Source organism: Aulostomus chinensis, chromosome 9 (genome assembly GCF_037954235.1).
Source record: "Aulostomus chinensis isolate RoL2024-O1b breed Wild chromosome 9, RoL_Achi_v1.0, whole genome shotgun sequence".
NCBI classification, from domain to species: domain Eukaryota; kingdom Metazoa; phylum Chordata; class Actinopteri; order Syngnathiformes; family Aulostomidae; genus Aulostomus; species Aulostomus chinensis.
In genome coordinates this window covers 4,164,364-4,192,014 of record NC_141328.1, presented here as the reverse complement: position 1 = coordinate 4,192,014, position 27,651 = coordinate 4,164,364, and the positions used below count along the sequence as shown (strand labels likewise).

The 27,651-nt window shown below is 44.6% G+C and overlaps 1 protein-coding gene across 6 annotated transcripts; it reads right to left on the bottom strand.

The window, feature by feature from the left end:
- Positions 1-1,486: 1,486 nt before the first annotated feature.
- nfatc2a (nuclear factor of activated T cells 2a) lies at positions 1,487-24,113 on the bottom strand. 6 transcript variants are annotated; one of them, XM_086213202.1, is made up of 11 exons: positions 23,766-24,113; positions 22,508-23,444; positions 22,222-22,390; positions 18,240-18,442; positions 17,308-17,480; positions 14,626-14,766; positions 11,295-11,350; positions 10,997-11,156; positions 10,641-10,877; positions 10,182-10,398; positions 1,487-3,846 (listed from the first exon to the last, which is right to left on the bottom strand). In XM_086213202.1, exons 1-10 carry the CDS (start codon positions 23,896-23,898, stop codon positions 10,223-10,225), a joined length of 2,385 nt encoding a protein of 794 aa, XP_086069328.1. In that variant the 5' UTR covers positions 23,899-24,113; the 3' UTR covers positions 1,487-3,846; positions 10,182-10,222. The 6 variants fall into 6 exon arrangements, with proteins under 6 accessions (XP_086069328.1, XP_086069327.1, XP_086069324.1 ...); XM_086213201.1 differs by having other exon boundaries at positions 1,488-3,846; positions 10,188-10,398; XM_086213198.1 differs by having other exon boundaries at positions 1,488-3,846; positions 10,182-10,877.
- Between the last annotated feature and the right edge of the window lie 3,538 nt (positions 24,114-27,651).

Here is a 27,651-nt window from a genome sequence, read left to right as displayed (position 1 = left end):
CAATGTGTGTGTGTTTTTTTTCTCGCTCTTTCTCTCTGTTTTTTATTTATTTTTTTGCTTATAAACAAACATCTCCCATGTGTGTGTCTGTTCCTGGCTCAGGACAGGAGAGGAGCACATGGTGAGTCACCGTCTACTGTGGGTCTGTTAATTTTCATTTTTCCTCTCATAATAGGCACCATAGAGAGGGGAAAGACACACCAGCGCTGTCAATGAGTGCAGCAGAAACACAGTTCAAAGGTTTCTCTGATGCTCACAGCCGTCAGATAGAAGCCCATTATCTCGGCCGGCAGGGTACATCCCCTCCGCGCTGGCCACCGACACAACCTCAAATGATGTCCTGAAGAAATGGATTCATGAAGTCCATGTGAAACTACTTTTTTTTTTTTTTTTTTCCGAAGAACTTAACTTCTGCAGCGTGGCGTAGCTCCAGATGACGCATTGTCACAGGCTGATCCGGAGGTTCGCATCGCCCTCGGTTCCTTCAACTAAATGCTAATGAGATTTTGGATTATTGCTGGAGCTCGACTCCGTGGCAAACAGAAGTTAATGAGATTTGCAGGTTTTGTTCTGGAAGATAATCTTCACGGATGAACGCAGCCTTTTGGACTTTTAAAGCTGAAGTATGTTTGCTGGAAGTACAAAGCTAACAACCTCGAGTCCCCGTGGATGTGATGCTGTTTAACGTCCACGAAAACCTGGGTGACAACCTCGGGAGTGGTTTTTCATAAACACAAACACCGGGAAATCCACAAGTGGGGTTTCGTATTGGACCGAACCGTTACCACATCTTAAGACCTTGAGGTGTTTCAAGCATTTCAATAAAATCCAACAGACTTTGAGACGAGTGAACCGATTGTACAGCAGCGCTGACTTATTTTCTGGGTATGAATCAAGACAGAATCGTTGGAAGGAATTTGATTGGAAAACCCAAAAGTGGGCGTGTCCAGGACGTGTCACAGTAAAGCTGAGTGAAAACACCGTGGTGGCTGTGGCAGATGCCAGTTCTATAGAACTATACGCTGAGAGTGTGCGAGGGATTTTGTTGTCCAGGAAGAGGAATCAGTTGGAATGGAAAATGTTTAAATTAATTAATTAATTTATTTATTTATTTTGCTCGTTGTTGTTGTATATTGTTTGAATGTTTGATTCACGAGCATTTTAGCTTCTGTCTCAGCAGGAATCTTATTTGAGATGATAATCATCTTGTAAACATTGCTTTCTTCCACTTATCATTCTTGATTAAAGCCACAATTCTTCTTGTGTCTCATCTCCAGTTGTCCGTGACTTGGGTTCACAGCTGAAAGCAGTGAGTCACGGGTTCGATTCCTGTCTGACCGGACCATTTGCAGCACATCATCCTCATAACCCTGTCTCCTGACTCCCTACTCTCATTATTCTAAGAAAGACTTAAAATAACACCAAAATATTATTAAAAAAAAAGAATGATGGGGGGGGGGGGGGGGGAATGTCTCGCTGAAGACGTTCCCAGAACAGAAAGAAAGGAGAGAAAAAAAAAAACCGGGCCGGATCTGGCGTCTTCATCCAGCGATGAACCTCAGCGGGACTGGAGCCCAGAACATTCGTAGCCATTAATATGATCTTGTCACAACATATTTGCTCATTCCATCAGCAGAATAACTGCTGAAGACATTAAAAGAAACACAAAACCACGGAGGAATGTATATGGCTATGATTTATTGCTACTTTTAAGGATACAAAAAAAAAAAATGGCATGAAGCAGATACAATTTAAGGAGGCACAAAGATGGAGTCCAAGTAGACAAACACACTCTCAACACAGAAGGTATCAATAAACTCTCCATTACCAAAGACGTCTTTAAAAGAGAAGTAAAATAATGACACACATTAATAAAAATACAATATTAATGAGATAACTGGATCATGATTCCCTTCAGAAAAAGTTTTTCCTTGTAATAAATGATATAATGATATCTAACACTGTGCATACTACACATGCAACAGATACAGAACCGACAACGAAATCTTTCTATCTCACTCGAACTTTAGCGTAACACGTGGATAAGAACACTTTGTTGCTATTATTTACACAAAAAAAAAAAGAGGGGAGATTACATTCAAGAAATGTCAAATGTACTTGTGCTGTACTGGCTCAATGCGAAAGATATTTATAACGATCAATATTGATCTTACCGATATTACAAAATAAGACTATTATTGTTTACAAAATAGATCCATATCTACGAAGCCTCAGTTTGGCCTTATAGAGACAAGAACTTGTTCCACCGCATCAACAGTGTCAATCGAGGCGTGGGAACAAATTACATCGCATGGCCACATAATATTAATTTTGTCCCTCGATGGCCACTCCGGGCCTCCGTACATATACAACATATCAAATGCTAAGATTCCGTCACACATTTAACTTTTTTTTTCATGCCTTACTCCATTTTTTTGGTTTAACAATCATGTAAACGGCACTCGGCATTTTTAATGTACTCCAATTCACCCAGTTGAAATATTAAAAATAATACAAAAATAGGTCTTTACGGCTTAATTTTTTTTTTTCCATCAAAGCAAACATTTTCAACATTTATCCATAATGATGGTCACAAAACAAGTAGTACACTGTTTACACTGGCATGCAAGGAGCTTCTGCATAGGCAAGTTTAGCATTTAGCTTTGAGTATAATGGTTGTCACGATGGATAAACTCAAGAATTCAACTCTACACGATGCACAAGCTTTGGATATTTAAGACCGCAGAAACAGGGAAGGTGTTATTACAGTCAACTTGGGGGGGGGGGGGGGGGCGGTATCACAAATAAAAGAAACACAAAGCAAGACCACTTTTTAAATCCAGAGTGTACAAAAACTCTCACTTCAGCCTGCATGATTCAAGTCTTGAAAATACAGGACTGGCACTGGAGAGCTGACATCAATGACAACGTAGATGCACCAAGCATCGCAGGTGCCGTGAAGATCGCCTGAATATTATGCAATATATATTTTATGAATATAAAATGGTACATTATTCACATGACTCAAATATTATATATATATATAAAAAAGCAATAACCCCCTGTGATTGAAAACAGTGCATATTAGGAGGTCTCACAACAGTTCTTTTGGTTAAGGCAGTGTGCGCTTCGCTTCAATTAGAAAACTGCACTCATGAGATGATCGGCGTGGGCGCTACGGACAATCTTTCGATGTTTAACTGCATAGATTTTCTTTCTCTTATTTTTTTTTTTTTTTACAGAAAACAAACAAAAAAACACTCAGAGTGGCGAGAATTCAGCAAAAAATTGAAAAAAAAATTGGGCTGAATTCTGGACATAAATCTTCATTTTATGAATTTCATGTGAAACGGCTGCATGCTACGCCACTGCAGGTGGGAGGCAACGGGTGGGAGTTTCTTGGCGGCACCTTTAGGGCTGATGATATATCAGTGGCAAGTTCACTGCTGCCCTGTTCATGCAGTTCCACCAAACCTGAAGAGGAAATGATCAAAGTAAGGCACATTCACCTGCTTCTTTTTCTGGTTTTTGTGGTCAAATGAATTTGTCCGCACGCCAAATTTAGATGCTTGTTGCAGGAAACCAAACAAGCCTGCAGCACAGAGGGCTTGATTGTTCGCCACACTGGAAAGTTGAAGGCTGCATGCGTGTGTGTGTGTGTGTGTGTGTGTGTGTGTGTGTGTGTGTGTGTGTGTGTGTGTGTGTGCACGCGTGTGTATGTGTGTGAGAGAGAGAGAGAAATCGGCGGTGGACGGGGGTGCATTGTCACTTCCTGCTGGGGGTCCCTCCTCTATGTCTGCCCTCTGGCCTGAACGCCAGTCAGATCCTTTCTTATGATCTCATTCACTGTAAAACAGATAAAAGAGGGAAGTTAGACGTCGCCGGGATCGCTGCAATTAAAAAAGAACACAAGAAGTGACAGCCTGAACACATTCCTGTTTGACAAAAGGAAGAAATGGCTGCATTAATATTGACACACCACGAGAGGTAGAGCTGCACCTGTAAGCAACTGCTTCCTGTTGAAGTGTGTGTATACACATCAACATAAGAGGAAGGGTGTTGAAATGGAAACTTTCACTGCGTCTGGCTCTAAATATAGAATCACAGTTGGTGGGGTGGCGCAGCGACGGAGGCTTCCAGAATAACGTGAAATTTTGCGATGCTCAATTTCAGTGATTGCATTTCTTGTTACCTCTGAACGTGAAGGTGTTAAAGCTCGATGGGTGTCTGCTGATACCATCACAAGCATTGAGAAGAGGAAGTGTGTGCTCATCTGTTCACCTGCTTTAACAGTCAAAGGGCGTGTGTGTGTGTGTGTGTGTGTGTGTGTGTGTGTGTGTGTGTGTGTGTGTGTGTGTGTGTGAGCCACTCACATACATTATAGGCAGAGCCTCTGCCTCCTCCGTGCCACAGGCAGCTCATTAGTGGGTAATAAATGTATTTCAAAGTGGGCCGAAGAAAGTTTTACTTTTCTAAAAATAATGTGTTTGTGATTTGGTAACCATGGTGATGTGCAACACTGAGGAACAGGGCTGTGCAACTGATGTTGAATTATTTGAAATGTACCCCCCTTTCTTCAAACATTATTTGAAGGAATGATATCGTCTGATGATCCGCAGATTTTGATCCACTGGGGATTTCTGCAGATCCTCCACAGAAAACGCATGAATTAGACCCTGAACGCGAGACTGCCACTGAACCCTCCATTCAAAATAAACGGCCTCCGTGAATTTCACCGAAATAAGCTCGCATTTTTTCATGATATCAAAAAAATAAATAAATTTCATCCCAGTCTTCTCATAAGATCAATAGTTTGATGTTTTTGGAGAAATCTGCTCATTCTCTTTCTTCCTGTGTGTTTGTTTGTTTTTTTTGTGTTTCCAGTCTTTAAGATAAACTGGACTGCTTGGAGATGAATAATCGATATCAGCTGTACAAACTTTGAAATGCTGCTTCCTCCCATTGCTATATTTAATTAGTAAACCGAGCATTTTTCAGACGGCTCACGTGCGCTCTATTTAAAGCCTTGATTTACATGGTGTTGAGGAGAAGTGCAACTGTTACACACACAACAGCTTGTCTGAGCCCAGCAGGTGACCGTTTTAAACTCAGGTCACTGTCACGGTTGAAGACGGACAGTTGAGAACTGAAAGTAAAAAGAAAGATAAATCGTTTGCAGCATGTCAGGAAGGCTTAACAAACGTCTACGCAGTGATTTGAAATCTAATCAATCAACCATCCGAACAGCAGGGGCAGCAGGCCCCTCCACCTCAACCATCAACAGTCCGAACGCTTCAAAACTGCACAAGCAGCCAAACTGGATTCTCTGCTGTCGTCACAACTTCGGCGTCCCTGTTTATTTTAGTCTGTAGTGGAATTCCCTCTGACACCTAATGCCTTAAAGAAACTTTCATCTCCCCGGTGCTGCCACAGGATTTTTCCTGTTCATAAAACAAGCTTAGAGAAGCAGCGGGAGCGCCGCACTGGGGCAACATACAGTGGCGCTTTACTGAATCTAATGAAGGGTTGGCACGAACTGGCTATTTGAGGTTGGCCCGGGAAACACTCGGGCTGCTCTGTTCAATAGGTGAGTGTCTGGCTCCTGAGTTCTGCACCAATGAGCTGCAGTGTTTACCCAGTGAGGGTGGGAGGAGAGAGAGAGACCCCGTACAGTAGCTGACTCAGTGGCTGCACACTGCCTGCTGCGAGCTGGAAGGTGTGTGTGTGTGCGCGTGCGTGCGTGTGTGTGTGTGTGCACGCGCGCGCAGAGGGCTGTACAGTACGTTCATGGTTTGCATATGTGAGTAGACGTGGGGTTGTAATGACAGCATGAAGCTGAAAACCAGAGAGAGAGAGAAGTGAAAGTAGGGCAAGTGGACCAACAGCTAACCAACAAAATAACCACAGATCCAGTGTCGGTGTCAGCGCTTAAAGGGTTGGTTCACTGTTTCCCAAGTCTGCCCTGAGACTCTTATCTACACTGAAGGAGGTCCAGAGTGTCAATAGAAGGTTAGCCCAGATTTTAGCATCAAAGGGGGTTCTCCCCACAAAACGCGAATGTGGATTTTGGATTGTTGCAGAACATCAGCTAACAAAAGTTAATGAGAGCACAGTTATTATGACTTTTGAAGTCTAAATGCCATCAGTAGAAGTGCAGTGCAAACATCTGGCTATGAACTACACTCACACTTCTTGGATGTGATGATGTTAAATGTCCTTTTAGCCACTTGTTTGTAATCACCTTTTGCATCAGCGTAGTATTCATGGACATTTTAATAGCTGAGACCCGTGAATCATTGACCTTACTTTACGCATTTGACTTTGAGTTGAGGGGAAAGGGACATTCAACAAATGCTAACTTGTTTCTGGGTTTCAGGCTAGTTCCTGGAACAAAGCTATTCATTGTACAACAATGCCAACTGAGCAGTTCATGATGCTTGACTTCAGCGCCACAATAACACAACCTCATTTACTACGCGTGACGACATCCTCGACAACTTCTCTGTAGCCCGGTCGAGCCCCATGTTAGCAAGTTTGCTACCTGCTGACACATCTGATGTTGTAGAAGTCTGGTGCCCAAAGCTTTTCCCTCAGTGGTCTAAAACTCCCACTGAATGGTGAGCTGACACAAACACACACTGTGTTATTGAAATGCCTTTTTTTTGTTGCACTTCAATGTCTCTGCTGGCCCTCTTTCTCTTTTTTTTTTTTCTTGCTTAATTTGTGCCAAACTGCCGCCCTGCAGAAAACAACCCTCTGCTGCCTGATCAAATTATAATGACAGGGCTTCCATCATCTTAAAGAACATTCTTACCTCACCAGAAAAACAGAGCACAAACAGTGATTTACACACATTTAAATGCATTATTATTATGTCATTATTCAATTCTCTGTTACATCTGGTGGGCCAAATCAAACCTGATGGCGGGCAACCCCGCTGAAGAACAAAGGGTCAAATATCCTCTGCTAGCGTCAACCACGGATGTTATCTTAGGGATTTAACAAAAACAAAAAACGTTGAATTCGAGACGAGAGAACTGGATGAAGCAAGAATGCTGGTACAATTTAGGACTCATTCCGTCGCTACTCATTTCCAGCAAGCATGCTAATTCTTACAATGTGTGAGTATATCCTCAAATTGAAAACACAAGCATTTACTTACTAAAACAATTATCACATTGTAAATTCAGCGGGCTGAGTTGTCAGGGTCTCTGCAGATGGAGCCACGTTGTGTATTTGATCAGGCCCTTTAAATGGGCTGGAAGTGAGCTGAGACTAATGCGTGTTCACCAGGCTTGTGTGCTTTATCTCCCCTGGCCTGATCTCTACCTGCTGGAACAATTTCACCTGCTCCACTGCCTCCGGGCTTTATTCCACACCCACTAAATCTGTCACTCTCAGCCTTTGTAGGCGAAGCCAGTGGCTGGGGTTTGTTTTCACCAACTATGTGTCCACTATCCGTGACCTCGGCGCTTCACGGTAAAAGCAGGCAGGCATGGAGGTTTTTTTATTCAGCCATAGATATGTAATTTTCTATGAGCACTCAGAGTGGCAGCAGGAGGCATGGGAACCTGTGTGAGGGCTGGAGACAGCAGCCCCTTGCGTGGGAGGGAGAGACACAGGTTTTGCTACACCGCAAACTACCTGACTTTCATGTAACACCCCTCACTGAGGAAGACACGGCTGAAGCTCCTCAGAGCTGTCACAGTTAGCAACCACAGCTCTGCGATGATACCAGGATGTGGCTGCACCCTTTTTCAAAGATGACTACAGCGTGAAACTGGTGTCTGGATGAGTAATGTTGACAATCTCACTCTGGCCGGCATGTGTTTGATGGTCCCAGCCTGATGTGGTCATGCTCACATCTCTCAGTCAAAGCAAGAGTTGCTTTCCCTCCCTGGGAAGTCCCTCTTCTACTGGTGACCCCGCCTCTCACCTACTGACAGCAGGGATGGCCTCCAGCCCCCCATGACCCTCACCAGCTTTACAATGGATGGATGGATGGATGGATAGATGGAAGGAAGGAAGGAAGGAAGTCCCTCTTCTGTTTTTACAACTAAGACTACAACGTAACCCTTCAATGATGTGGACAGTTGTTACTTGCAGTATCGCAGGACACACACGCACACACACGCGCGTACGCGCGCACACACACACACACACACACACACACACACACACACACACACACACACACTCTGGGTATCTTAATATCAACTACAGTATCATTCTTTCATCTTTTATTGGTCCTACATGCAGTTTCATTCATTCAGATTTCCTTTATTTGTTGAAAAAAAACAACCCGGGAGGACAAGAACGAGTGAACATCAAAATAGCATAATTAATAGATAAATACGCAGTTAAAAAACTTAATTAGTCGTTAACTAAGGCTTCATTGAGCATTAACTAACTGTAATTAACACACCCTTACTATAGCGTGACACTCGCTGATGTCATGTCTTTAGCGGGTAGCTCTGGTTACTCTTATGCCTCACCGTGATAAAATGACCTGCTGGTCTGAGGATGAGAACAAAACTGGAGAGGACAAACCTCCGCCAAGGAGGCCACGTGGACACAGAAATATGAGGCCAGTATTCAGATAAACAGACCCTCCAGATTAAACATGCAGAGCACCAACAGCAGGGAGCTTGATCACGAGATGCTGAATGTTTGCAGCGACGACATGTCTTACTAGATCCCACATCCAGATGCTGCCAGTGGTTTTAAACAGTCCTCAGGATCTACAATTTGATCTAGATCACTTGTTGTGTTTTTTATGAAAATCCCTCCTCCAAATTCACGAAATTCCATGAAAATCTTTCCTTTATTTTTCTGAAAACATCCTGCTAACAAACCAGAGACACACGCCGGCGGTGGGCGGACGTAATTAGATCCAACTGCAGATTCTAAACTGATGACAAACTCGAAGTTGTAAAGGCAGCTTGAGAAGCTGAAGGTCGTCATCTGCGTTTGATGATGGGAGGATCAAACAGCGGTCCCAGTTTGACTGTTCCTCTAACTCCTTGTTAATTCACCAACTCACAACCCTGTTGCTGTTTACTGTGGAGGGAAACCCTGCAAGTTCCATCCAAGAGACACAAATTGCTGGCTTTTTTTTTTTTTGTTTCATTTTTTCCATTAACCCCCTTCTACCCACACACACACACACACGCACACACACGCACACACACACATGCACTGTCCCTTCCTTTTTCCTGCAAACCACCCTCCACCCTCCTGCTATCTTACTGAAATCAGGCTGGATTTCTGAGGAGAGCAGCTGCAAAGAGGAATTTCTTGTGCCAGATTGGCAGAATCCTGCGGCTGGAAAAAAAAATTAATCCTCTGGTGCGTTCCCCCACAGAATCAAGGGGCGTAAGGCCAAGGAGAAGCCCCGGCCAACTATAACAAACAAAGAGGCTTTCCCCAGCTCTCCCAGGCAGCCCGTTCCACTGTTTGACAATGGTTGCCATGGAAGTTGTTTTCACTTCATAACAGTGTCAACATGTCCAGGCGGTCAGGAGAGCGACACGTCTTCCTCCCTCCCTCTGTCTTTAATGCAAAGAAGAGAGAATCGCTCATTTCCTGATGTGTGGCGGTGCCAGAGAACTCCTGCAACCAGCAGCGTGAAGGTTTCTCTAAGAATGATGACAACCTTAAACTGCCTTTGAACCTCACCTGACTGGGAGGAAACCGGAGGAAGACCCCCTTCTAACACTTATAGTTTGAAGAACCTTGAGCTGTAAAATAAGGAAGCTCAACCTCCCGCCTGCGGCTGGATGTTGCCTGACATTAATTCTGTTGGAGGGTAATGGGGTTGACAAGCTCAAGTATAAACATATGACTCATAATCCCTGTTATTTCCACCTTGAGTGGAACATAACTACACCTCATGGCAGGGATTGTTTTAACAGTACGAGCTTGTTCTGTTGGCTTTGTTCGGAGGGATACGATAGCACGCAGATTGGACGGGGAATATGTGAAAAGGAGATGGCGCAGATATTGTAAATATCCTCGAATTGTTCTGAGGAAAAGTCATATCTTTGTCGGTGGGTCTTATCCTTCATCTCTGTGACAAAAGGGAATCCATCACAGGTTTTCTTTCACCTCATTTTACACTTGGCTGGTAATGACATGGTATCTCACACACTCGTGCACAGAGTATAAAAGCATGAACTTACACTCACCATCATCTAGGTAGGCCTGGTCCAAGTTCTCCTCCTTAACTGTGACCCTCCTCTGCCGCTCTCCTGGACTTTCCATCTGCCCTGTTCCAGGTGTTGCTCGTCCTTTCTGCTGCCCCTTCTGCACGTAGGGCTGCTGCTGGATCACGGTGGGATACTGCTGAGCGTGGCTCGCCACCGCTTGAGCCTGGGGGGGTGTAGGGGAGGGGGCCGCCTGTGGGGAGTAGCCATCGCAGTAAATAATCTGCTGGTTGTCAGGCTGAGGAGCAGTGAGAGGTTCTCCTGCCCTCAGCAGGTGGTGGTTGGTGGGGGAGAACTGGATGATGGAGGAGTGCTGACCCATGGGTACCACAGGTTGTGCAGGGGAGCCTGTGTGGACCAGGACTGAGCGATGGGGGTCAGGGATCATCCCCCCAGTCTGCTGATAAAGGCCGGGGCTGCCGCTCAGACTCTTACCCCCACGGGAGTAGACGATGGCCGGGCTCTGCTGCTGGAAACGTGCATCCTGACCTGGAAGGCTGGAGCTGAGACGCTGGCAGGAAGCCATGCTGGAGACCAGGCCGTTGTCTGGGTGGAGGACGCCACGGGGGTTATGGTAGTAGGAGTGAGGTGATATGCCTAAGATCTGAGGCATGGCGAAGCCCATGTGGTCCGCTTCGTACTCATCTAAAGGCTCCGTCTTGATGGATGGAGCTGCAAGAAAGTGTGAGAACGTGGAGTAGCAGCTCTGCTTTTGACTGATAATCACCATTTACACGTAATAATTCTCATTATCGTGTAATTATTTTGCTGACAGCGGCATTTGAGCATACCACAAAGACGTTGAGCTGCTTTCTTACATGCCAGGGGGGTGTAGGTGAAGTGCTGAGGCTGGCTGCGCTTCCTCTTGCCGTTGATGACATAAAAGTTGACTTTGACTGAATGGCAAACAGATGTGTCTCGGTAGGACGGCACCTCCACAAACAGCATACTCTACAAGACACAGTTATGTAACCCACAATTCCACAATGGAATTTTGTTTGTACTGAAGTACAGAACCATGACAGCTCATGTGTTCTGTGTGTGTGTGTGTGTGTGTGTGTGTGTGTTTGTGTGTTGTGAAATACTTACTGGCTGGCTTTTATCTTTGTCCACTGTTGCTTCCATCTCCCAGATTTGCTGGCCATCTAGAAAGCAGTAAAGACAGAAAGTGAAAACACAACAGTGGAACCTGACTAGTAAACACTGTGGGAAGGTAAGAAAGGTTTGATTGTTGCAAGATGTTCCCCACAGCGAGCGTGTGAACGAGGAAACGCTGAGTCGGCACCAATTAAGAGACCACCTCCGAAAATTTGCCTTGTTATGAAAACTTTGTATTTTAAACTGATTCAGCTTGTTTTTTAAGGTTTTTCTCTCTTTTTTTTGTTTCAGTATTTTTTTTGTTGTTGTTGACGCTAACTCTTGCCATGCCATTGCATTGTAATATTCAGTGTTTTTAGATAAAACACGGTATTTGATACATGTTTGTCAGATTATCACAGTATAGAAAGGAACTTTTCCTGTTAGGTTAACCTTCTATTTAGCATTTTAGGGCTTGAAAAACTTCATGTCACACCAGTTTATCACATGATGACGTGAAGTTTTACATTTGAGCAATAAATTACCAGTGTTTGGATTTGTTTATAACCTGAGGAGGAGACTATCTGCTCTTGTTCAGTTTGATCACAGGATAATTGAAGTGTTCGACCAATAATTCATCACATCATTACAAGAAAAGCGCCAATCACTTTCAAGACTCAATCACAGACTAATTTATACCCCTGAAACGTTAAAGTTCATGTTAACAGTCACGATGTCAGTTACCGCATTATGATCACTAAGCTGTTGTTGCAAGAAAACCTTTCCATCTCGATAATATGTGTATACTATAACAATATGAAAATGTCTTAGGAGCCTCATATAAAATGTAATGTTACAACAGTAAATTTCATGTTATAACACTTAACATTTTATGTTTTACTACAGATTGAGACATCATAACATGGATGACTGTATATAATAGAATTATTAGTATTTTAGTGTTGAAATAAAGGTTTCTTGTTGAGAGGTGGTTAGCTTGTGTGCTGTAATAAGTTGATTTAAAACACACACACACATTTATATATATATATATATATATATATATATATATATATACATACACACACATACACATATATAAGCATATAAGTAATGTAAAAAAAATTCTTATTAAATTGTGTAAAACAACTATTTTTATAGTAGTAAACTTCAAATGTCTCTTTTTCTAGTGTGGTAGGAATAGGATACAGTAGATTACAGATGCACACACACACACACTCACACTCTAAAAACCAGTGTGTGTGTGTGTGTGTGTGTGTGTGTGTGTGAGAGAGTCAAAATGAATGTGGAGAAAATCCCTCGTTACTTTTTACATCCATTTCCTCCAACATCAAATCTTTAAACAGGCAGAAGTGATGTGTGTGTGTGTGTGCGTGCGTGTGTGTGGGTGTGTGTGCGTGTGTTACGCAAAGGGACACATGGCTGTCAAAGACACAACTGTAAAACTGTGGCCCCTGTAGGTGGAAGTGTTCACATCTCTAACGATAATATTTTATGTAATATTACATCACACTCCACTCGATGACTGCCATCTAACTGTCATTTAAGAAAAAAACAAGCTATTAAATGTGAACTCCATGTGCCCAAACACATAATCCAACATGTGCTTGCAGTGAGTTCTGTTTGAATGTTCCTGTAGGTGGGAAACCCTCTGTCAAGTTACAAATTAAAAACACATGGCTTCAATGAGTCAGCAGGAAAAAGGGGGATTCCACACATCTTGCCAGCTTTTCTTTTCTTTTCTTTTTTTTAACGATCAACTCTCCTCACGTCTAAAAACGCGATGACTACTGCTTTCTTGGCATGTGTGTTTGTTTGCTTTTTGTTGCAGTGCTACTCTCAGGGATACCCCGACTCCCGTCCCTCCCTCTGGACACGATTGTGTGCGGAGGAGGTGAAAAGGGGGAGTGAGGGAGCGAGAGAAGGGCCGAGCAGCACAAGAGCCAGGGGAGCTCCAGACAGACGCAGCTGTCTCTCATTCAGAGGGATTTCTCAGCTGCACTGGTCCAGAACTTTGTGTCATACAGAAACTCTCCAAAACAATGGCAATCCCTCTCTCAAAGAGTTCTTTTTCCATCTCGCTCTTACTATCCATTACTGTGGTGTGTCGTAACACAGCGGCAGGGAACCCCAGAGAAGGAAAAAAAAAAAGGAGGAGAAGAAGAAGGAGAAGAAGAAGCTGGCTTTTCGCTTTCAACGAGGCAGCCTGTGGAGTGTCTGCATTTATAAAGCAGCAGTGGAGTCAGTGAGTCACATCAACAGATAAATATTGTTTTAACAGAACCATCTGAACAGCAGCGAGAGGTTAAAGGTCGAAAGCTGCAAGTACAGAACTGGCGGTTGACGATCTACCTGCAGAATATTCCTTCCTTTAGACTGATAGTAGGGTGGCTGACCTTTGACCTGGCACATGTCACTAGTAGTTAAATGGATATTCCTCTTTCAGGGGGTAACAGACAGAAACAATGCTGTCATACTGGAGGTATGTAGTTGGCACCAGCACGTAAGAGCAAAGCAACACCTTCCAGCTGTCAAAGTCCAGACCACATAAAGCGCAGTTACACAGACAATTCAGCTAAGACACGTCCTGATAACTGTGGAACTCCAGGAGGAAAAACACAGTATTTATGGATTTAGAGGCATACATTGCAGTAGCACTATTTTGCTCCTATTATAAAAAAAAAAAAACACGAGAAACTCATTTAATACCTTAAAACACTGTATTTGTTCTTAAGTCTTAATTTACTTCCAAAGTTCTGTACAAAATTGCCCCTTGGCAGCCACTCTACACGCTGTGAGTAACCAAGAATACACTAAGAACCAAATAGGACGCTGACTGAGTTCAATTGAAGTACTATATAAAGTATTACTGCAAACTTCTGAGGAAAAGTAACCTGGTTTGACTTGTACTAGATTTTGAGTTGGCTGTTATTTTTTTTCCAGGTGTGTCTACCTGTGCTTAAATGAAGGAAGAACATACCTTTTCTCCCACTGCTCATAAGTAACGCTATCAAGTTACTGAGTTGTTAGTCAGACAACAAAAGGCCCGTCAGAGTGATGGACGTCAGCGAGCAAGAAAAGGGCAGAAGGAAGTGAAGCTGCAGTGTTATCATCTGGATTACGCAAATGATGGCGGTGAAAAGGGGACAGCCATGAACTCGTTTTACCTCACAGGCACAGTTACCTGTGAGCCACCAGAGATGTTACTCTGATACAGGGAACCAACTGATCGATTGTTTCCCTGCAAATGTGTGGCGTACATGTTTGGTGGACGAGAAAAGGCCCTTCTTTTATCAGAGCGTTGTGATCGACTTTCTCTCACCCTGGGTTTTCTCCATGAAAATGACTTTGGAATCGGAGCTGAAGTTCTGCCCGGTCAGGATCATCTGCTGGCCTCCCAGAACAGAGCAGCTGTCCATGTCCTGCTTCTCCACCATGGGAAGCTCGTGAGCTGAACGTTGAGCTGCAGGATACACACACGGGTGCTGTGTTACATTCACTGTCTGTTGTTTGCAAAAAAACCCAAAAAAAACCCCACACCTCACAAGTGAACGAGCATGTAAGAATAGTGAGAACAGATTTAATTTGAGAGCCCTCAAGTGATTTCTCACAAATGCATGAAGGCTTATTACCAAGAAGTGATGTGTTTTGAAATAAAGAGGCAATACTGAGTCATTCATCCGTATAAAAAAAAAACAAAAAAAAACTTTCAGTTTTAATAAGCAGCAGTAAAAATCAGCCAAATCATGACTTGGTGAGCTCGTCTGCATACAGCAGAGTACTGAACAGGAAGAGGACAAAGTGAGAGGAACATCGAACGGTCTGATGCAACATGATACTACAGCTTTGCAATAAGGACGGTGGGAAGCTGCAATCACTGTCACATTATCTTAAATTAATCTTCGCGGCGGGTTAAAAACATGGTGGGACTAGTTTTGGTGTTCTCATGTATCGTACAATAGCGGCGGCTGCTGTGAATATGCACCCTGCTGGAAGACTACAAACTAAGACTGAGCAGCCAAACATCTTTCAAGCAAATTATTTCAGTTCGCAGCAGATCTCAAATATGCCGGTGGATCTGCAGTTTAAGGGCATTTGTAAATAACAAGAATAATACTAAGGTTGCTTGATAAAAGCCAAAGTCCGTTCCCCAGCTCTTATGGTCAATAGTGAGATCACGATTACTCACTGAGCTTGGGAACACTGAGCATTTACTGGATGTTGAACAGCCATGAGGTTTGTGAGGTGCAGCACGGCGGAGCAAACGCGTGCATATCACTTCCTCCATCCACTAGGCGGCGCAACAAAGTAGTTGCTATATTTTGCTGTAGATCATGTGAAGACAACAGAGTAAATCAAGGCTACATTGTTACAGCAGGCTCACTTCACGTCACGACTAGGTGGCGATATGACTTATATTCAGCTTGTAGACGTCTTCAGGTCGGGACTCTCATCAAACGTGTGAAGTTCAGAAAAGATCTAACCATGCAGAGTACAGTTACAACCATTTCCTTTGCAACAGTTCCTGCAGGAATATGTCATTTCCTGTTTCCACTTGGCGGCACTCGGACAAATCTGCCCTGAAATTTCATGGATTCTTCCTAAACCCATGCTACCCCCCTTGGCCATGTTGGGGGGAAAATCTATCCCATAGTTTTTACTTTATCCTGCTGACAGACAGACTGAGGCTACTGAAAACATGAGGCCCTTTACCGAGATATCACATGTTGAAGCGACACAAACACATGTTGTACTGCCTTGTGCTGAAACCTCAGTCTGTAAGGAAAGGGCACAGAATGACTCACTGCAACAGATTTGCTCTGAATCACAAAACAGAATTAGAAACGCTTTCAATTCTGGGTAAAAATGCAGAATCAGAATCAACAATTAATCAAGTCTACGCTCTGATGCAGTCGAGCCCAGTCAGTCCACGCCAGCGGTTGCCGGTTCTTTACCGTAATTGCTAGAATTAAGGTGAAAAATGAATTGTATTTGATTTATTTGTATCTGATTTAACACTCAGCTCCTTGTGAACATTCATACATGGGGTCAGAGTTTGAATCAAGACTTGCAACGAGTCCATGCAGAGTAATAACAGACAGAATGAACTGCTACTCAAGGGGAATGCGCGCACTCAAGAGTTAATTTATGCAGCTGCCACCACTGCAGACACACTGGCCATTACAGAGCTCTTACAATGTGGTAAGTGCTGCTTCCTCTTCCTACAGTTTATTATCACATTGAATTCGCTCGGTTGAAACTCACTGGTGGGAGCTGAGGTGACGACAAACAACCACTGACCTGACCTTTGAACAGATCTGTTCCCCCTTCTACGCTGCGAGGGGTTAAAGCAAAGCACATGACAACAGCGGGGAACCTGCAACCTCAAACAAACGGCAGCTTATCAAGCAGCCAGGAAGATGTGTCAGAGGTGTCATCTCCAGGTTTCACTGCAGTGACAGCCCAAAAGCTGGTGGACAGGAAGTGACTACTGCATCGTTTCCTTGGTCAGAAAACAGATGGTCAAGTATGAAATGCTTCTGCGCCATGATTTTATACAATGTTGCATGCAGCCTGTGTTACACTGATATGATGAATGTTGCGTCTGTTGGTGCAAGCCAGATAAAAGAGCTTCTTGTTTGAGTTTTGATTACACCAGGTGCTTTAATAACACTGTGTACACATACAGCGCTGTCCCCGAGCACACACTTCACAAACAGATACTGAAACATGCTGCGCCCACCGACTGGATGGAAGCCCTGCTAGCATAAAGACATCTTTGTACTGGGGACGCGGGTCAGTCTATCAGTCCAGCTCCAAACTCATTTGAATGTGGGTTCATTTTTATGATGTTTACTTTGCATTAAGTTTTGTTAACTGATGAAAACATCAGCAGTTTGTGGGAAGCATACCGGAGGAATCCATAAAGCTTGCACTGTATAAGGACTGGAAGACATTTTTTTTTTTTTAACATGTAAAATCACGTGTAACATTATCTGCTTACAGCACTCGATGGGATGCGAAGCCACTTGAAGAGAGACGTGCTGTCCTCCAGGCTGAGGTATGTGCACACGGAACACGAGACGAACACGGGTGTTTTTCCGGCCGACGTCCGTCTCGCCCTTCCTCAGCTCGATGTCGGCGTTCCTGAGCTTCAGGATCCCAGCACAGTCAATTCTACAAGACGTAATGACTTTGTAAGCAACGACAAATTTTGATTAAAAAAAAACACATGTCGTGCCTAATCTTGAGTACACACTTGATTTTAACGTTAGGATGTTAATATTTGCTAACTGGAGGCCACTTGGAGAGAGCCTACTTCCGCCAAGGTGAATTCGGCCACATCAAATGTTATGATACATGGATTGGCCCCAAAGCTAAAAGGGTTTTTCCCTGGCCCAGGTAACACCCCTCACCCAAGTCTGGTGAAAATTATTTTCATAGTTTTTACATAATCCTCTTGACAGTCAAACAGCACAAGTCCCAGTTAGTCCTTGGTGGAGGTAATTAGTACTAAAAGGGTTCCGTTCAGACTACTGGGATGGATATAATCCATCCTCTGGCTACCATGAATAGCTTTACAATTGTTGGTGACAAAGCTCACTGTAAATCAAAAGCATAAAAAGCATGATGGTACTCGAGCAAAAGTCAAGAGAATGGCACTATCTGTAGGGTTCATCCTAACGGGAGCATGACATTTGGCACGTTTCATATTCTCAGCGGGATGAATCCAAACCCAAATGTCCTGGAACTGTTTTTCATGAACCAGTCGGTTGGATTCATCCTCTGGGGACCATGAATGCCTCTAGACCGGATCAGCAGTCAGTGGTGTTCATCATCTGGGGAACATTCATTTCTGCCAAGACTTATCCTGAAACATCCTACGATGGATTTGTAACCTTTTAGAGAATTGAATGCGCGTGACGCTATCCTCACATTGCTTTCATGTTGTTCTTCGGCTCCAGGGGGATCTCCAGGACTTTGGTGCCGTTGATGATCTTCTCAAAGCTGGTGGTGGTAACTGTTTTGCCGGTGATGCGGTGGACTTGATAGAAGGCGTGAGGCTTGAGGATTCTCTCGTCTGCTGTACCGATGAAGATCTGCAGTCCGAGTGGCTCTTTGCCTCTGTAGCCGTGTAACTGCAGACACAAGAAGTCAAGTCGGTTTTTATTTGTCTCGCGCCAAATCACAACAAACGCTATCTCATGACACATTACACAAGTACAGCAGGTCCAGCACCTCACTCCTACACTGAATCTACACCCAACAGTTCTCCATCAGCAAGCACATCCTGCAACAGCGGCGACGAAAACCTTCCTTTTAACAGGCAGGAACGTGGAGCAGACCCAGGATCAGCTGGGACGGCCCTCTGCCTTGACCGGTTGAAGAAGTCCAAAAAACTGACATTTCCCCAATCAGATGATTGGACTTGACGCAAATGTGTAGGTTGTGCTGATGAAGGTTTCCTCGTGAGAGCTCAGAGGTTTATGTTTTATCTGTCACTGCCTTCTAAGATTGCAGCAGTTCCAGTTGACATGGGACCCATCTGGCCTGTACTCTTGCACGTCTTTCTCTCTGGGAGAAGAAAGAATACGAGACAATTTTTTTTCAAATTTCAGCCAAGGTTAAAAGACGCAGGAAACCACAGATACAATAGCAGATTTGAACAAATTTTCAATTTTTTAACCATAAGAAGGATGATTCACTCAAACAGAGGACCACATAACTTGGTGCTGCATTAGATGGATGACCTCAGGGACTCGGGATGTCGCAGAAACTCTTGAGATCCAATGTGGAAAACACTGGTAGGACTGATGTTCAATGTTGTGCAATAAATAAAAATCCAAAGCTGGACTGGAGTGTGACATATAAAGCACGTTTGATATTTACGACTCTGATCCAGTCAGGAGCATTAAGATTATGTCCGGTTTTGACCATCAAGTCGGGAATCGTCAGGAGGAACAGATGGAGCCCGGAACCTCGTCCAGTATAAAAGTCTTCCTCCTCAGGCTACTTTGGATATTTTGGGTCATATTTAATCACTTACATCGAGCGTCTACGGAAACAGGCTGTCGTAGCCCCTGAGGTAAACTGTGATTTATGATTTTGGTCTATATAAATAAAATTTAAGTTGACTTTTAACGATCGCTGTGGTGGAAAGGTGAAGCAGAGAGGCAGAGGGAAAGATTAACCTGAGACTGAGGAAACCAGCAAAAACCACAAACCATCAACTTGCATCTAAATAGTGTTGTGCAAACAGTGGAGTGCATCGCTTTTATCAGAGTCAGTGATGGAAAAAACACTGAAGGTGAGTTCTTCTACAGAAACTGTGACTGCAAAATATATACAGTATTTAAATATAGCATTGTTCCGTGACATCTAAAGCTTTGAGAAAGGCAGAGTTGCTTTTTCCTATTGAGCTTTACATGACTTCTTTCTATTGTAATCAGAAACAAAAGCTTCCTAATCACATTGCAGAAATGCTTTATCTCGGCAGCAGCGGCCGAATGTGAGTGGAAACTATGGCAACATGAATGAGCATGCTGGATTCATATCCAGGTAGCCGACACATGGAGTGAAACAGAGGAAGCTGACTGCAAACACTCAACAGGCCATGTGAGCAGTCAGGCGGTTGTCATGGCAGTAGCAGGAGCAGTGAGTCATGACAGAGAGGAGAGTAGGAAAAGTAAAGTGGAGGGTACGGCGCTCAGAGAGGAGAAGAAGAAGAAGAGGAAGAAGAAAAAGAAGAAGAAGAAGAGAGGAGGAAGGAAAAACAGAGAGAGCGCTGCGGAGAAGAAGAGGAAGGGAAAGTCGAGGTGAGGGAGTGCAGCCGTGGCTAGCCAGGCCTGACCATCTGATTGGCCTGGCAAACCGCGCAGAACTGACCTCAGGGTGAGGCCTTTGGGGATGGGCAGAAAATGGAAAAGATGCGAAAAGAGCTTTATTTCCACCGATTCCTTACTATCACCAACATAAACAGTTGCCACAGTAACACAAAGAGGGGGCGTCGAACCTACTCTCGGACAATAAAGCCAGCCAAAAGTGTGTCAAAGCTAATTTTAACACACTGTGTTTGAATCCAATGTTTTGACTGTAAAAGAGCTATTAGCAATCTCCTTTTCCCTCGATCTACAATTATCTTAACCACAGGTGCTATTACGGTTTCTTTACACATGTCTAGAGAGACTGAGTGACCAACAAACCAGTGTGTAAGAGGAAGTCGGAGGCAACACAGATCTGTTTGTGTGGTTAAAACCATGGAGGAGAGGGCACAAAACACCAGACTTTTTGAAAAGAACTAGACAGCAGAAATGAAAGAAATCTGTGAGCCTGTCTCGATTTTTCTGACCTGATTTCTAATGTAAGGCTGTCATGAAGCGACGGGGTGGTTATAGTGTGTCATACGCACGTCTGGGATTCGGACATGATTTCATTCAAAAAGCAAAGAAAAAAACTCATAGCAGAACTTTGTGCAGCCGCCTCTGGGAGAAAGTACCATCATCAGCACATTGCATAAGAAAATTAGCCCCGGTGCCCTAAAGCTGGCCACCATATCCAGCATTTTGTATTTTAGTCCTTAATCAATTACTTACTGATTTGGCTGATGATGTCGGGCAGATATGAAAGAACAAATCATTCTGAGTCAATCTTTTTCATCTTCGTTACATACCAGACCAGCCAGCGGCACTGACCGGCCTGAAGTGAACTCGCTCATCCTCCTCAAAACACCTACATTTACCTTGAACACTGTCATTAACCCATCAACCTGAACGGGAACCAGTGCGCTCATGCACCAAAGCACATCCACCTCAGAATGGCGGGTGATGGCATCCCCCTGCACACCTGGTCACAATCAGACTCTCTTCACTTGGTTCACCTTTTCATGTCACACACCAAACACACCAGCGAGCAGCGTCAAACAGAGGAATTTAAAAAAAAATCTATTAAAGGTTTGTTTGTCTCAGTATTCAACTTCCAGGTTAAAGGGGACCTATCTTATAGAACCAGGGCCGGGGTTAAACAGGACCTATCTTATAGAACCAGGACCGCGGTTAAACAGGACCTATCTTATAGAACCAGGACCGCGGTTAAACAGGACCTAGCTTATAGAACCAGGACCGCGGTTAAACAGGACCTATCTTATAGAACCAGGGCCGGGGTTAAACAGGACCTATCTTATAGAACCAGGACCGCGGTTAAACAGGACCTAGCTTATAGAACCGGGACCGCGGTTAAACAGGACCTATCTTATAGAACCAGGGCCGGGGTTAAACAGGACCTATCTTATAGAACCAGGGCCGGGGTTAAACAGGACCTAGCTTATAGAACCGGGACCGCGGTTAAACAGGACCTAGCTTATAGAACCAGGGCCGGGGTTAAACAGGACCTAGCTTATAGAACCAGGGCCGGGGTTAAACAGGACCTAGCTTATAGAACCAGGACAGGAACATGTGCAGAACTCGGGTGCAGTTGAGGTTCAGATTGAAGCACATGCATGCAGGAGTGAGTTGATTCCCGATCTCGTTGCCTCGGTATGTCAACGGACCTTCAAAAGCACATCTTGAGTCAGACTGACTTGTTTACTTGTACTCTAAAAGTCCAGTTGTAGTTGCAGTACCACCACCGAGTACTTTGAAGCTTTCTACCATCATGTAACCATATTGGCTGTGGAAGGTTACACAGAACGAGGCTGCGTGATGAGTCAACCCCCCTTTTGAACTTGGACATCGACAACAGGACAGTCACATGTTTACATGTGTAACCTCTCACTGAGCTCACACGTCGCACCTTCATGCAGGTGGATGCAGAATCTATCTATTTGGATTGGATTCTATCCTCCTCATGAACTGAAACTTGAACTGCATGTCTCAACTCTAAGGAACTGATGCTGTGAAGAGCCCACTTTCTTTGGTCGTACCTGCACTACAGGATGCCCTCCCGTGTGGGCTTTCACGGCGCCCCTGCTTCCCTCGGTCTCATAGTGAGCTCGGTGGTGCGGCTTGGGCTGCACCTCAATGTGGAGCTCATACTGGTCTGTGCGGCTGGGGATCGGCCACTCCAGCGGGGGGAGGGAGGCCACTGGGATGCTGTGAACCACAGAGGATACAGAGAACGTTAGAAACCATGAAGCTGTCTCTAAAGTAGCTTTTGGGATAAGGATATGCACCTTTGTGCATTTGTGAATCAAAAGCAATAAAGGTTACCTGCAGATGCTGGAAACCAGCGGCTTAGACCAGATTGGGGGGATGACAAAGAACGGCTCAGGAGCAGGTTTGGTTTTGATGTCCTGGTCGCAGGACACCAGGTAATTCCCCTCTCCGTGGTTCTCTGGGTACAGAGTGTAAACCTGGTTGGATGTCTTGACTAATTTGGTGGGCACCAACCCAGGCTGAGTGGTGCCAAAACCATTCATGGCATCAGCAAGGCTGCTGTGTGTATAGTGGGCCCCCATGTTGTGATCTTCATGGCCACTGAGGGGGGAGGGGCTGCGGGAGCGATGCCCTGGGACTAACCCTGGATTCCTGTACATGTCGTAGGTGCGTTTGCCTTGTGGGGAGGTGGAACGGGAGCCGGGCCGGGGGGAGGGCGAACGGGGTCCCAGGCAGCCGTCCTCAGCTAGGCTGGTGCGAGGTGAGGTGCCCGGGGAGGTGCGTGGGGACCCAGTGTGGATGTTCTGTAGTCTGGGGCAGAGGTCTCCGGCGTTCTGACCACTGCTGGGGGACACACAAGGAGACGCCCAGGGGGAGTAGCTCTCAGAGTGCCAGCTGGTGGAGGAGTTGCTGCTGGCCGGGCTCAGGCACTGGGGCTCACGGTAAGCAAGGTTCTCATGACCAGGAACAGTGAGTGTGGGTCTGGGGCTGTTAATGTTCAGGTGGTGGTTCTGCAGCGAGTCCCGGACATGATTGTAGTGCTCTCGGGAGGGGGTGATTTCGATACGCGGGCTCAGGGCCAGACCAGGAGGCCGGGTACTGTCCAGGTAGCTTCTTGCGTCCTGGTGGTCGTATCCTGGGAGACCCTCAGCAGTGTGTTCACTGTAGGAGGGGCTACAGGACTTGATACCGTATGGGGGGGCCTCCTCCAGAGAGAAAGCCTGCTCAGACTCAGGACTGAGGACTTTGTGAGATGCAAGATTGGGGTCATCTGCAGGGGAGGAGAGATGAGCACTCATTAGACAACACAGATTCAAAATAACCTCATTCCAATATCCAGCAGCAGTCTGATCTACCTCCATGACTAGATTTAATCATCAAAAGGAAAAGGCTGAATCTTACTTTTTAGTCTATGAATTAAGTAAAAGTGACATCTCTCTTAATCCATGTAAGAAGAAGCAAATCTACTTCCTGTTTTTGTTCTGTCCCTCACAAGCTCTGCCTGTTATCATTCATAAAATAAGAGAGGAAGAGAGGGAGTGAGGAGGAGGAAGAGGAGGAGGAGGAAGAGGGGGCTCAGCCTCGGACAAACCTTGATGTCCCCCAGCAAAGTCGCTGCAGGGTGGCTCATATTCAAACAAGTACTCAAAGTCCAAATCCCCATCAGTGTAGTCGACCTGACTCAGCTTTTCGTCCAGGTCTTTCTCGTCGTAATAAGAGGTCATCTGTCTCGTCAACGTTCTCGAGACTCCGGAGTTTTAAGCGAAGCGGCGGAGACGCGGGCCGAGGTGTCGCGGCGCTGAGAACCTGCTCAAGTGTCAAATGATGCATCGGTGAGCTGCGAGAGGTGGAGCGGCGCGGCGCAGCGCACGAGTTTCCTGTTTCAGCTCACCGCGGTTCATTTGCAGATGAAGGCGGGTCTTTTTTTTTTCACCCTGAATTTTTTTGAGTCCCCCCCCCCCCCACACACACACACACACACACCAACACAACACCACCACCACCACCACCACCACCTCCTCCTCCTCGTTGATGCGTAGAAGAGAAAAAAATAAGCAGAAAGTGCAGCTTGGATGAGACGAAGTGAGCGGTTGGCTGCTCTTCTACACACTCTGGTGCTGCCCCCGGGTGTCTGACATGTCGCAGTGACACAGCGGGACACTGGCCGAGCTCATCACACCTCCACCAACGTTCCGGGAGGACACAGGCTTCTCCGGGTAGTTCGTGTTACAGGCAGGGGTCAATGAACGACGGACGGGTGAGCCAGGTCACGTCAGACTGCACCAATGTTTGTTAACCTGGCCAACGAGCCACCCGGTGCCTGTCCGAGTGACTTTTTTGGTTCCAATCAAATCAGCCAGGATTTGCTGTTATCGCTGGTGTTGGGGAGTGACTCCTGAGGGAATCCCCACATTTACGCAGCGCAGGAACTTTCCCTGTCTGCTCTGTCAGCAAAAACCAAACCATGTGCCTGATGCTTCTCAAGGCAAACTTGATGTTCTTTTTTTCTTTCTTTTTTTTTTATATTTCCGGTGGTTTGGGTTTTCAAATCGCACCAGCGGACTGTTAGTTTGCGTGTGTACGCGGGTAGAAATGAACCTTAAAAGCAAAAATCTGAGAAAACACACATTCGGAAACATCTCAATTGGCACTTGTGTGACTATTACATAAGCACCCGGCTCATGTGACATTACAATATACGGCTCGCTCTACACTTTGTCACATTTGTGTCATTTATGTAACAGTTAAAAGTCTTTTTTTACGCAAAGTTTCATAAGGATACAAGGTTGCGTAATTAAATCGGCTTCCCCGAACGTCTCGTTTGGTGTGGCGGTGATGCCAAGGTACACGCTGTCTCTACCCAAACATCAACATCCACACTATCTCTGAAACGTTAAAACAAGCAGCCAACACAGCAGAACAGAAGAGTTACTCTATCGATTAAAGATCAAATGGGTTGATTACCAGATAATCACAACACTTCAGCAGTACCTTGATCCATCGACCTCATGGTGTGGTACTGTGCCAGTCTCCAAGTCCCTCTAAACATCTGGACAGTTAGAATAAATAAATAGGGGAAGTAAAAAAAAAAAATTTAAAAAAAATAAATAAACGGATGAAAAATCACTCAAATCTAAGAACCATAGCAGAAAAAAATGTCACCCTTCAGTTAAAAAAAATGAGCAGAGGGAATAAAAGAAAGTTGGAAAAGCTGCGACACAGCAGCTGCGCGTAAAACTCCTCTTCTGTTCAAAAACATGCAGCCGCATCAACCTCGGCAGAACTTCTAGTACGAGTCCCTCTTCCTCGAGCTCTGTAAGGATTAGTATCAAGAACGGCTTCCTTCCCCGCTCTGGGTGTTTATAATGGTCCAATGCTGTAAAATAACGGGATTCCCTCAGTGTTTCCTCCTGTTTGTGCCCCTTTGCCATGGAAACCTGGAGCCGGTCCATGTCGGAGACTCAGGGCTTTCCTGCAAAGCCCCGCACTCAGGAATCCATGACGTCTCCGGCTCCTGAGCCAAGGCATTTCTGTGGCTTCTCTCAGACAGTAGCACACAAGAACTTCATTGTAGGGATGAAGAAATTACTGTAGGACACTAGGAGAGAGGGAGGGCAGACAAAATGAAAATAGTTCTTAAGTTTGATAACAGGATATACTTCATGAAACGTATTTAGCACAGAGTTAAATTCGTCTTCCAGTCAGGCTGCAGAGCAGAGAGCTCCAGCGTTTTGTTTTATTTTTTTATATATATATATATTTTTAAAATCTGTTTAGAGCTAAATCAAGAGACCATGACGTTTTGAATGTGGAATATAGAGAATTCCATTGTTCCCACTGAAAGAAGAGAGGCTACTATCTATTTCCATTTCCAAATGGAAATCTGCTGCATCTTCTTGAGTGGAAAAACAGCTGAACAAGACCACCACATAGACTGGCCCCTGTAGTCCAGTGGAGCGGCCCCCTGTTGAGGCAAGATGTCAGGTCAGGGGAAGGGGGAGACTGATATTTTGGATTAGTTTTGTCTTTAAATCAACTTTAAACTTGGGTTGTTGGGTTTTTTTTTTTTTAAATTCATTTTAATCTTTTGTAGGAACTTTGAATTGTTTGCCAGGTGCCATATGAAGAAAGTCCATAACAACATCTTCTTATTCAAATATGTGGTTTCCAGTTGGATACCAAAAATATAGACTCTCGTATTTATTTCCACAAACAAAAATTCATCAGCTGCTTGTGTTGTGGAGGGAAGTGTGCGAGGCCAGAGGTCACGCAGACACAGACATACACTTATTCTTTTTTTTCTTCTTTTTTGTCCCAGACATGGAACCTTTTTATCACAAGATTATTTTTGACTAACAGTGAAGATGATGATTCCTTAAGTGCAGAGTCTGAATGCTCAGACTGTCTGAGTCATGCTTCAGATTATGAGCAGGCAAATGTTTTGTTGACACAGCACTGCTGGATGTGTAAGAATAATAATATCCACAAAACGTTCCCAATTCTTCCCATTAAATGCTTTTCTAGTGACTTTTTTGAAACCCAGGAGATGGATTTTTTTTCACAAACGAGACATGCACACTGGATGAAGGTGGCGTGACCCGGTAATGACTATAAACACTAAATAAGGTCATGTTTTGTAGGTCTTTTTGTCAACTGCACTTGGACAAATATCTGCTGTTCACTACACATATAAATGTGCAGTTAACCAACAAAGTGATGTTACTTAGATTTTATTTCTTATCTGCTGCTCTTCTGATAAAACTCACAGCATAAATGATGCATATTCAAATACTCTTTTGTCAGAGAGGCGCTTATGAGGAGCGGTGGACTGAACATAGGGAGTAGCATAGAACATAAGCTGGAGCTTCCACACTCTTCACTAGAACTGAAGAAGCCTCTCGGATGAGAGGTGAAACGTCTTCAAGATAAACTTACGTCCAGTTGACCAGATTTTACTTCGCTTCGATCATAGAACATAACCTCTATTCATGATAGTAGAAAGATCCCACAGCCTCTTACGAGCTATAGTTGGTGTGAGAATACACCATTCATACTTGCTTAAGGTTGCTTTAGACATGTTACAGTGGATCTAAGAGCGTCGGGTTGCTGTTAAATTGTTTTCAGGTGAATCTTTATCCCATAAATAAAGAGCAATTTTACCGTTTCCAGAGCTACCGCGAAGCTAAGCTAACTTCCCACTCACCTAGGCTAACTTCATCTCAGAGCATGCGTGTCGTGACTTCGGTCTTCTCATGAAACATCTGGCAGTAAAGAGAATGAAGAGCCCTTAATTCCAGTTTCTATCACATACATTTCACAGTGTTAGATTCAGCTGTCAGGGTTTTGAGACCGGGTCAGAGCCACCTGCTTTTTCCAAATATATTCACTTCAGAGTATTTCCTCAGCCGAGCAGCGTCTGTGCTCACATCAGTCTTGTCTCGCCGGACGCCATTCATAGGAAAATGTTTGTACTTGAG